This window comes from Copadichromis virginalis, linkage group LG3 (assembly GCF_057382275.1).
Source record: "Copadichromis virginalis isolate Kocher_CV1m ecotype Utaka linkage group LG3, C_Virginalis_male_GT1.1, whole genome shotgun sequence".
Lineage (NCBI taxonomy): Eukaryota > Metazoa > Chordata > Actinopteri > Cichliformes > Cichlidae > Copadichromis > Copadichromis virginalis.
The window spans coordinates 33,666,916-33,679,563 of NC_140620.1; the positions used below are offsets into that span (position 1 = coordinate 33,666,916).

The 12,648-nt window shown below is 39.2% G+C and overlaps 1 protein-coding gene across 1 annotated transcript; it reads right to left on the bottom strand.

Moving 5' to 3' along the window:
* Positions 1 to 1,179: 1,179 nt before the first annotated feature.
* Positions 1,180 to 10,874, bottom strand: LOC146714280 (serine protease 27-like). The gene is made up of 6 exons (XM_085450750.1): positions 10,791 to 10,874; positions 10,352 to 10,372; positions 7,984 to 8,146; positions 3,158 to 3,420; positions 2,924 to 3,072; positions 1,180 to 2,023 (listed from the first exon to the last, which is right to left on the bottom strand). Exons 1-6 carry the CDS (start codon positions 10,846 to 10,848, stop codon positions 1,640 to 1,642), a joined length of 1,038 nt encoding a protein of 345 aa, XP_085306876.1. The 5' UTR covers positions 10,849 to 10,874; the 3' UTR covers positions 1,180 to 1,639.
* Positions 10,875 to 12,648: the final 1,774 nt, after the last annotated feature.

Consider the following 12,648-nt stretch of genomic DNA (forward strand, 5'->3'; position numbering starts at 1 on the left):
CATATTTCTTTTCAAGATTTTCTTATTTAATCACTAGTGTACATATATTTATATTTATAGATACATATATATTTAGTCATCTTTTCTCTTTTACCATGTCTCTCTAATATTTTGCTCCTTACTATTTTTCTATTTTCTTTATTATTTTATTTTATTATATTTTTTCCTATTGTATCATGCTGCTGAGTGACTGCTGCTCGTCAAACACATTTCATTGCAATGTTGACCCTGTGCTAACTTGCACATGACAAATAAAACTGAAAACTAAAAACCTTTTTGTATACACACCTGGTGGACGTTTGTAAATAAATTCTCTTGTGTGCATCTGACCTCTGAGTCCTGCGTGTGAGTCCTCCATGTCAACCGTAACAGAACTACCTACCCTCTTCCTGTAACCACTTCCTGGGTCTCATTTCAGGGGCTCAGTATTTTTGTCACTGAGCAGTGACAAAATAATCTCATGATAGTCTTTCTGGTTTAGCAAAACCATGCATCTACCCTTGTCTGCCACAAGGATGATAATGTTGTTGTCATTACTAAGTGATGTGAGTGCCTTCCTCTCCTCCATGCTGATGTTGGATGCTAGGGGCTTTACATTGCTGAGACAGGCTGAAAAATTCGTCCGTAGTTGCTCTGCTTCCACATCTGCAACATTGTTATTTCAAATTGCTGTTTCTGTGGCTGTGTATAAGATTGGGGAAACCTGCAGTCAGCTGAGACTGAAGAAGTCACTTGGATAAGTGATGAAATTTTTCTCTCACTGAAAACGCTACGTCCAGATGAACAGAATCAACTTTTTGAGATTAATGGTGAAAAGCATAAGCCTGTGGTCAGGTCCGTTTCTAATGCCACACATACATATTTAATTTGTTTTTTGTTTTTGTTTTTTTCATTTTCTCATCTTCTCTTATTTTTCCATCATCGCATTAGAAAAAAATAGCAGACTTTCTGATACAAAAACTGATGGTACAAATGCTGTTAAATGTATGATGCTGGTTTAGCAATGCCTTCTCTATGAGGAAAAGTTATGTTGCACAATACGTTTCGAGGCACTCTAATGTAAAGAAAATATCTAGCTGGCAACATCAAGCTTGTGAATGATAGTCCTACCAACTCAACAACGAATACTATTTATTTAAATAACTCAAAATAGAATACAAAAGAATGCAGCACAGTAAATAGTATTTTAAAATTGCATGTTTTAATCATCAAAAGTGTAAGCATACCAAAACATGATTTGAACAGACCACAGATATATGCCCATATATAACGTGTTAACATTTAAAGAGAATTACTAAATAATGTTTAAAATGTATTACTTCAAATTTGCCAGGCTGTAGTTTTAAATCATTACTGAAGTCATGGAAATACATCAGATAAAGATTAGCCAATCACTGTAATTGAGAAACAGGATATAAGAAATTGTTGCCATTTTCAGATAAACAAATATTTCATGTCCAAATGTTTAAACTGTCCACTTCTTCTTCTCTTATGGTATCAACAGTTAGTCTAATTTCTACTAATAACTGTTTCGTTTCCCTTGTGAAGTGCCCAGAAACTTAAAGCTGTCCCATAAATCTCTTGGAGTAATGATTATTTCAACTTAGTATTTGAGTACAGGACTAGTAAATGTGTTGAGTTACATTCCACCACTTCCAAAAAACACTTGGAGCAACACAACAAGAACACAGAGAGAGGTGAAGTGAGTGAAGTGGATCAGGTTTTCACCACTGCAAAACAAACTGTCACTGTCACATGGGGTGGTGGGTGGTGTATCTGTAGTGGGTGGTGTTGATGTGGGGCAGGTGAAGATTAAGTCATAGTCAAAGTCCAGGCTGAAGTAGTTAACAAAGCCTGGTGGTGTTCCGGTGACGGTGGTGGTGATCCAGTTTTGGTACTGGGACACACGAGCGTAGACTCCAGGAGTATTAGGCAAGGCGCAGCCTTGACCAAAACTCACGACTCCACTCTGGATCCAGATACCGCTATTATCTTTTGTCACAAGTGGTCCCCCCGAGTCTCCCTGTGAAAAAAGTGTAAAAGTTGTTAAAACAGATTGAGATCAGTTGAACATCTCATGGAGCTTAATTTCTACTAAATACATAAAATGTTTCCGGAGATGTTTGTGTTAATTGTCAATCAGACACACAACTTTTGCTGATTAGTTACAGTATCACCCAACACACTCAACTGCACGTCACTACATGATGTGATGTCACTGACAGAAATTATCACAAAACCTTTGGGAAAACCTTTATAGAATAAATTAAATACATCTAAGTGAAAATAATTACGAATTATGAGTAAATGAGCTTCAATGCAAAGCCTCTTTTCCACCAGTACCTTCTCAGCTTGACTCTACTTTACTTGGTTTCTGCCATTTTGTCGTACAATAGAGCACCACCTGCGTTGTATCATTAAAGCAACATGACAGAAAGTCCACTGACCTGAACACAAACTAACCATGGAAGGCTTCGAGGGGATTCTCTACCTGCTACTTGGTCTATGGTGGCTCTCGGACCATGGTGTTGGTTTCTGTGTACCCATTTCTGTTGTTGCATGCCTTCAAAATGGTGCTTTTGATTACTGTTAAGGAGTGACTCTCATGAGTCCTTGAGCTACACCACTGACTGGCCTATCAGTGACATGCAGTCTCTTGATGTCACATTTTTGTATCGATTTCGTTTGCTTGGAATACCGGCCGAGCAGTACTAAAGGAAAAAAAAAAAAGTACCTGGTACCAGGTGATAACACCTAACGAAAACCCTGAAAACTGAGTTGAGTCAAGTAGGTGCTAATGGAATAGGGCTATAATGTTAATAATCATAAACACTACTACAGAAAAGCAGTGAGTGGTTAAAAGCTGATAGTCAATGCAGTCAATTAGGCCTTACATTACAAATAAGCACAAAGTGGTAGTCACCTGACATGAATCCTTCCCGCCATTTTGCAGTCCAGCACAGATCATGTTATCTGTGATTGCAGCGAAGTTTTGTAATTCGCATCTGCACTGGTTGTTTCCCACTATTGGTACATTCACCTCCTGCAGAATCTCTGGGGTGAGACCACCACCTAATTGAGAAATGTTAAAAGGAAGATCATTTTTACTGAATCATTTATCACTAATAAAAGAAAATACATATTTTAAAAAACTTACTTTCTAGGGTACCAAAGCCAGTGACCCAGCTGCTGGTGCCACTGTTGAAAGTGCTGCCTGCTGCGGCTAAGCAGACTGGCTGAATGTAGTCTGTGAAATTCACAGGAGTCGACAGCTGCAGGAGGCACATGTCATTCTCAAATGTTGCAGCATTGTAGTCGGGATGGCAGATGATGTTTTCAAGTGTCACAGTAACTGCATTTGGGTTTGGACCAGACGCGGTGTTGTGGCCCAGAGTCACTTTTGTGGTGTGAAGATCATCACTTGAATGAAAGAAAAAATATAGTTATTTTTATAGCATTGCATAGTGATCATTATCATTGAACTACCGTCACAACCAGGTAGCAACAGATGGTTGTGAGATTTTGATGATAAATATATACAGTGGCTTCCCAAAGTATTCGGCCCCCTTGAACTTTTCCACATTTTGTCACATTACAGCCACAAACATGAATCAATTTTATTGGAATCCCACGTGGAAGACCAATACAAAGTGGTGTACACGTGAGAAGTGGAATGAAAATCATACATGATTCCAAACATTTTTTACAAATAAATAACTGAAAAGTGGGGTGTGTGTAATTATTCAGCCCCCTGAGTCAATACTTTGTAGAACCCCTTTTTGCTGCAATTACAGCTGCCAGTCTTTTAGGGTATGTCTCTACCAGCTTTGCACATCTAGAAACTGAAATCCTTGCCCATTCTTCTTTGCAAAACAGCTCCAGCTCAGTCAGATTAGACGAACAGCGTTTGAGAACTGCAGTTTTAGATCTTGCCACAGGTTCTCGATTGGATTTAGATCTGGACTTTGACTGGGCCATTCGAACACATGGATATGTTTTGTTTTAAACCATTCCATTGTTGCCCTGGCTTTATGTTTGGGGTCGTTGTGCTGCTGGAAGGTGAACCTCCGCCTAGTGATGTGACGTTCTGTATCGAGGCTTCGAAGCGTGTGTCGAGTAATGGAGGGGACGTTTCCGCGAAGCGCGTATCAAGGCTTGCTTCATTTATGGGAGGAGCTGAAAATGATGACGTCCGAAGCCTCGCTGCCCGGCTGTACCACGTGACTGGTTCAGGAAGCGGTTCGAACTGTACCGCGAGCTATGACAGCGATATACACCCCTCAGACTCCATTCAAAATGTGGGTGTTTGATGGAGAGTTGCGGTTAGTGAGAGAGAGTTAGAGGCAGTTTGGAGAGAGTTAGAGACAGTTTGGAGAGAGGTTGGAGGTTTATGAGAGTGAGGAGAGAAAGTCAGGAGAGAATGGAGCCAGCTACGAAGAGAAGGATGTCCTCCCCTGTGTGGGAACATTTTGAGCTTATATCTCCCAACAAGGTATGTAAATTTCCACAGAAGATGTATTTTCATAATACTGATGGTGCAATAAAACCTATGTTAAGCTGTCTGTACTTTTGTACAAGGTGAGGTGTTTGCTATGTGCCAGGGAGCTGGGATATAACAACAACACCTCATCCATGCAGCAGCGCCTCTTCTTTCTCAGGAGACTGAAAAGATTCGGCATGAGCCCCCGCATCCTCAGGACCTTCTATCACTGTGCCATTGAGAGCATCCTCACTGGATGCATCACCACCTGGTATGGCAACAGCACCGCCTACAACTGCAAAGTTCTCCAGCGAGTAGTGCGGTGCTCTGAACGGATAATTGGAGGTGAGCTTCCCTCCCTCCAAGACATCTACAGGAAGCGGTGCCTGAGGAAAGCGGGGAGGATCATCAAGGACTCCAGTCACCCCAGCCATAAACTGTTCAGACTACTTCCATCAGGAAGGAGGTTCTGCAGCATCCGGTCCCGTACCAGCAGACTGAGAGACAGCTTCTTCCATCAGGCCATCAGACACCTCAGCTTCACTACTGGAACTTTAACATTATGCACTCCATACTGTACAGTAATGCCACTGTTTTGCACATGTCTCAACTCTGTATATTTATTTTATATATTTTATTTATTGTTTACTCTATTTAATTTGTAAAATATGTGTATACACACACACACACACACACACACACACACACACACACACACACACACACACAAAATATTTAGTATACACATCCAGAAATGCATATACTATTATATATTGTACATATATTTATTAGTTTCAGATGTAGCCATTATCGTATTTTGCTTGTTTACATTATTGTATTTGCACAACTCTGTTGCTTGTGAAGCTCGCACACAAGAATTTCACTCACATGTGCTGTACCAATGTACCTGCACATGTGATGTGACAATAAAAGTGATTTGATTTGATTTGATTTGCTTAGGCACTATAGAGCTATGCATGAGAATAAGGGGAACACCGATTGTGGAGCAAGACCAGGTGAGCCATCAAATGCCATGATAATATAGCATGCAGTAATGTTACTAAATGATATAACAATATTATACAATGCAATAAGTTATGTGTGTGATATTTATATTTGTGCTTTATCTTTATTGTCTTTCCCCAGGAGAACAATCTCAAATAGATGAAGACCTGGTTAGCATGGTGATTGAGGACTCCCAGCCATTTAGCATTGTGCAGGACAAAGGATTTAAAAGATGTGTTAAATCATTAAATCCTAGCTATGTTCTCCCCACTAAAAGGTCATAAAAGCAGTGAAAATTTAGTTTTTACAGAATAAAATGTGAACAGGCAGGACTGAGGCTCAAAGCCTCAGTGTGTAGCTGTCCATACCTCAACGTTACAAAAGCACAACTGCTGTCCACACCCCAACCACACCTCACCTCACGGTAAATGATCATTTCCATTTTAAACATTTCCAAATGATCATTTTCCATACTGCCAGTATAAATATACACAGTATACTGCATCACTACAATATAGATGTTTTACACACTCCTTTTGTTGTTGACATTTACAGGCTGTGTGCAAAAGGCCTCACTCTTCAAATTCATGCCAACTACTATTTTTACGTCCAGTAGGTGTCCTACTAGAGCAAATGAAGCTTCAAGAAGCTTTGCACTGGAGTGAACCACTTGGATGAAAAGCTTCAGTGCTTCATGAAGCTTCATCTGCCCATCACTAGCCGTCACAGAGCAGCTGTATTTGTACTGACATTAGATTACACACAGGTGCACTCTATTTAGTCATTAGCACTCATCAGGCAATGTCTATGGGCAACTGACTGCACTGAGATCAAAGGGGGCTGAATAATTACGCACACCCCACTTTGCAGTTATTTATTTGTAAAAAATGTTTGGAATCATGTATGATTTTCGTTCCACTTCTCATGTGTACACCACTTTGTATTGGTCTTTCACGTGGAATTCCAATAAAATTGATTCATGTTTGTGGCTGTAATGTGACAAAATGTGGAAAAGTTCAAGGGGGCCGAATACTTTTGCAAGCCACTGTTTAAATTGAATCATTTCATTCAAACACTGAAGAACCGTTGTAGTCCAAGAAAATGATTTTGATGGATGGGCATTTCCTCTATCCCTGCATGTGCGTGTGCACGTGAGTTGAATGGTGAGGCTTACTTTTGTGCATAGCTAGAGTTTGTTATCTTTTGACAGAACAAAGTTAGCAGGTTCCCAACTTACATCTTCATGCTAAACTTGCATGCTGCTGGGGGCCTGGATCTCCTCCATACCTGCTTCATACCCTGGTGGACGGGGCTGTGGCTCCCCACACTCCCTAGCAGATCGTTACATGGAGAAACCTTTGGAATACAAGCGTGCTGATCCACACAGGTGTGCACACAGGTGTACACACGGGTGTTCACAGACACGGACTACACCTTTCTTGGCTGCTGCCTCAAAGCACATTGTGCGCTGTCTATCTTGCGTGCTGCACAATATCGTTTAATATTTAGTATCTACTGTTATCTACTTCTAGCTAGTTTATTGTGATGGTGCTGTTTTTTATTATGTTGCTCTTTTTTTTGTTTGCTTTCTCTTCTGTTTTTTTTTCTCCATACAGGTGATCCAGGTGTTTTGTTTGTTTTTCTTTCTTTCTTCCCCCCTTTCTCACCGTCTCTTCTCCCCTTTGGTTTTCTTTCTCTCCCTCTCTTTCTTTCATTCTTTCTCCCTGTCCTATCACCCAGTCATGTCTGTCCCGTTTTTAACAACTGAAAATAAAATAAATTCATAATTATAATAAAGGTCAATCAAATGGACCAATATGGCAAGGCCATGATGATCCACTTGGTAAAATAAATCCGCTTGGCATCTTTCTTGGCCTTAAGACAACAATTCTGATGGCTATAGATCCAAACGGGACACAAACAAACAAAAAAAAAAAAAAACTTGCATGCTGCTGATTGTAAGTTCACATCGGATGGAAAGACGTGACTGGTATTAAGTTTCTCATCTAACCCTGGCTGTTACTCAGCGTTGTCACAATTTGATCACAACATTACATTATTAAGAAATGTGTTACTACCAACTGTGAGTTGAAAATTATCAGTGGAGAAATTACTCTAAAAACTGTTGGGGTGCTTTTGAGTAAATGTGTGCAATTAGTTTTTTTAAGACTTTAAAAATGTCCTTTCACTAATTTCAGAAAAAGAAAACATCAGTTGGTTATGAACAAAAATATTAAAATCACTGTGCAATAACATCCATTGCCTTACATGCCGAACAGGCCACCTGTCCATCACAGGGATACCCCAGAGAGGGACAGAGACACACACTCTCGCTTCCATAACCAATTAAAAAAAATATTTAGCCTTTAAAAAGTGTTGTCTGCAGAAGAAACCCACATGGCACAGGGAGAATATGTAAACTCTACTCCAAGAGGTTGAAACCTCCAACAGGCGTTAACCACTGCACCACCACAGAAACACTTGCAGTGTTGACTTACGGTGTAATGCAGTGAGCAGCTGTCAGCACCCAGTCGTTGGAGATTAGGGACCCTCCACAGAAAAAAGAGCCATCTTTGGATAAAGATACCTGCCAGGGCCAACTTCCAGGGGCTGCATCTTCACCTCCTACGATTCTAGGATTTTTAATAACCCTGCCACATGCTGAGAGAATAAGACACAACAGTTAAATACTGAATATGTTGATAAGCCACAGCATTATAGGGAGTGCAGAATTATTAGGCAAATGAGTATTTTGTCCACATCATCCTCTTCATGCATGTTGTCTTACTCCAAGCTGTATAGGCTCGAAAGCCTACTACCAATTAAGCATATTAGGTGATGTGCATCTCTGTAATGAGAAGGGGTGTGGTCTAATGACATCAACACCCTATATCAGGTGTGCATAATTATTGGGCAACATCCTTTCCTTTGGCAAAATGGGTCAAAAGAAGGACTTGACAGGCTCAGAAAAGTCAAAAATAGTGAGATATCTTGCAGAGGGATGCAGCAGTCTCAAAATTGCAAAGCTTCTGAAGCGTGATCATCGAACAATCAAGCGTTTCATTCAAAATAGTCAACAGGGTCGCAAGAAGCGTGTGGAAAACCAAGGCGCCAAATAACTGCCCATGAACTGAGAAAAGTCAAGCGTGCAGCTGCCAAGATGCCACTTGCCGCCAGTTTGGCCATATTTCAGAGCTGCAACATCACTGGAGTGCCCAAAAGCACAAGGTGTGCAATACTTAGAGACATGGCCAAGGTAAGAAAGGCTGAAAGACGACCACCACTGAACAAGACACACAAGCTGAAATGTCAAGACTGGGCCAAGAAATATCTCAAGACTGGTTTTTCTAAGGTTTTATGGACTGATGAAATGAGAGTGAGTCTTGATGGGCCAGATGGATGGGCCCGTGGCTGGATTGGTAAAGGGCAGAGAGCTCCAGTCTGACTCACACGCCAGCAAGGTGGAGGTGGAGTACTGGTTTGTGCTGGTATCATCAAAGATGAGCTTGTGGGGCCTTTTCGGGTTGAGGATGGAGTGAAGCTCAACTCCCAGTCCTACTGCCAGTTTCTGGAAGACACCTTCTTCAAGCAGTGGTACAGGAAGAAGTCTGCATCCTTCAAGAAAAACATGATTTTCATGCAGGACAATGCTCCATCACACGCGTCCAAGTACTCCACAGCGTGGCTGGCAAGAAAGGGTATAAAAGAAGAAGAACTAATGACATGGCCTCCTTGTTCACCTGATCTGAACCCCATTGAGAACCTGTGGTCCATCATCAAATGTGAGATTTACAAGGAGGGAAAACAGTACACCTCTCTGAACAGTGTCTGGGAGGCTGTGGTTGCTGCTGCATGCAATGTTGATGGTGAACAGATCAAAACACTGACAGAATCCATGGATGGCAGGCTTTTGAGTGTCCTTGCAAAGAAAGGTGGTTATATTGGTCGCTGATTTGTTTTTGTTTTGTTTTTGAATGTCAGAAATGTATATTTGTGAATGTGGAGATGTTATATTGGTTTGACTGGTAAAAATAAATAATTGAAATGGGTATATATTTGTTTTTTTTGTTAAGTTGCCTAATAATTATGCACAGTAATAGTCACCTGCACACACAGATATCCCCCTAAAATAGCTAAAACTAAAAACAAACTAAAAACTACTTCCAAAAACATTCAGCTTTGATATTAATGAGTTTTTTGGGTTCATTGAGAACATGGTTGTTGTTCAATAATAAAATTATTCCTCAAAAATACAACTTGCCTAATAATTCTGCACTCCCTGTATAACCATTCACACGTTCAGTGAGTAACATCTCATGAAGAGTTCTGATGGGAGATGATACATGTTGATGTTATTTTTAGATGTAAAGTCATAAAAACATTGTTGCACATGAACCACACTCAACCACAGAAAAGGTATTTTGTGACATTTTAGTGCAAAATTGTTCAGGGAAAACTTCAAAGAACATAAGAGAGCTAGAGATTAATAATAAGCAATGATTAAATGCACAGTGCTTTATAAACACATGGTGAGTGAAAAAAGGTTAGGGAAGAAGAAACAGTAAAAAAAAATCAAGTGTTAAGTCTAATCTTAAAAGTAGAGAGGATGTCGGTCTCCTCAGTCAAAACTGGGAGCAGGTGCCACAAAGGAAGACTCTGCCTCCCATACTCTTACTGATTATCAACGATACAGTAGTTTACTAATACCATTTACCCTGTGGATTTCAACAGATAAATGAAAAATAAAATCTTGACAGATACCCAGCTCAGACGTTCAATTGGCACTCCCATTGGTGTAGGTTTAAATATAATTTAAAAAAAAAGGTTAAGTATGAAAAACTTTCAGAATTGTTCTTGGATGCTTACCAGGCTGCTGTGAATGAACATCTAAAAATTGGAACACAAAGACAAATATATCAAAATAGAGGTAATACACATCATGACTAGTCCATAGTGAATAAGTATTTTTATTCAATTGCAACTAATATGAAATAACTCTAATGTTTAAAACATAATAATAATAATAATAATTAAAATAATTAGTATAATAACATTCTATTCCATATAATTTAGAAGAGAAAATAAAGAAAGAAAAAAAATAAGAAGAGCAGAATTTAAGGATGTCAAAAAATTCTTTCCCATCTTGCAGAATGCTACAGGCAGGATGCATTTCATACTATCCAGCTAAAATAAAATTTATTATAAAATTCTTTAGTATCTGTAATTAAACTTTCCACACTTCATCTGAAAGAAGTAATGGGAAAGATTTTAATACTACAAACAGAAATACAATTTTCTCTCTCACCTTCGCCAAAAAGAATGATCATCACAGAGAAAAAGCACAAGAACCGTTGGAGGGCCATTGTTGACTACGCTGGCTTTAATTTGACTTCAACTGTTAAATACTATAAATCTTGTGTTCAGCTCCACCCACAAGCTCACACAACCAGACCTGATTCCTTTCACTGACCACTGAAATAACAATAGTAACAAAAGGTAAAGCAACAAGTTGGCCTTTGTTTTGTTTGAGGAACTGTTCAAAGGCTGCACATATTCTTTGAAATACGCACTGGGATTCAAAGAAATATTATGTAAAAGAAGAAACTATTGTATAGTTCTTGGTATATTTTGCCATGCGGTTGGAGGTTGGCATGACTATAAAATCATCTTAACATTGTCACGGAGAATGTGGAAACGTTCAAGGGGGCCGAATACTTTTGCAAGCCACTGTACATGGTTCTCACCTTGAAGCATGGAGGAGAAGGTGTGATAGCATGGTGGTGCTCTGCTGGAGACACTGTTAGGGATTTATTCAAAATTGAAGGCACACTGAACCAGCTTGGCTACCACAGCATCCTGCAGTACTTTGCCATACTGGTGCTCTTGATTGATCTTTATTATTTATTTATTTTTTACTTTTAAGTTATTACAATCGGAACAGACATGACCGGGGATAGGAAAGGGAAAGACGTAGAAAAGAGAAGTTCAAGAAAAGGACAGGGAAAGAAAACAGAGGGGAAGAGGGACAGTGAGAAAAGATCCATTTAATCGCCTTGGCACTTCAATGTTAATGTTAGAACTGATGTTACGAATGCTGTTAAATGTATAATGTTGGTGTAGCAATGGCATGTTTATGAGGAATAAAAACGGTTGCAGAAAAGCTCAACAAAAAGTGTAGTTTAATTACAGATTGAAACATTTTCCTTCCGCCTGTCAATTACCACGTTGTCTTCATCGACAAGCACTGGTGACTGCCTGCTGTACATGTGTCAACAGTCCCAGAGGAGAAAGTGAGTGAGTGATCCTTCAGGGCCAAAGTGGACAACTGGTAAATACAAAGAAAAGCAGAAAAGTTGACATATGTCACTTAAGAGTGAGAATTGATCAAAAGAAGGAGGTTGTGATAAGAATTGGTTGTGATTGATTGGAGCATAATTCACAGCTGTTAGACTTTCAGAAATCTGTTGACTCCTCTCAATCAAATAGGCTGTGATACAGGGATGTTTTCTATGTTAGCGATGGAATATTTGCAATGGTGTTTAATTCATCCAAGAGCTGCGTTTTTTTTCTCTTATTTTAACCCTCCAGTTTTGAATCATATTTCTTTTATTTGTTTTATTTTTGTTTTTATATGACACAATTTTAAAAAATTGTACCAAAAAGCCATTTTTTAAGAGCTATAATACTTAAGTTTATGATGCACAGTAACCTTTCTGAGTGAGTGTAACAAACCAACAATAAAAACATTAATATTCTTTTATCTTGTCAATGTGAACCTAGACATGACTGAAGTAAGAGTCCAGATGTTGCTAACCATGTTTTGTTGATGTTGTGATGGCATCCTGAGGAATGTAAAATGCTGTGTTGTAGCACAATTTTTCTAACAATATACCTTTCACGTTTGAACAATATATCACGTTATTACAATATACATAATTATCACGTTCGTACAATATAAATATTATATTGTACGAACGTGGTATTATATTGTTCAAATGTGAAAGGTATATTGCACAAACATGAAAAGTATATTGTTAGAACAATAAACTTTTCACGTTATAATGTGATGTAGCTCTATTTTTCTTTTGCCTGGGTGGCAGCTCTACGCTTACGTACTCGGATGAGCTTGCCTCATCCTACAAGTTGTGCCTCCATCTCTTGTG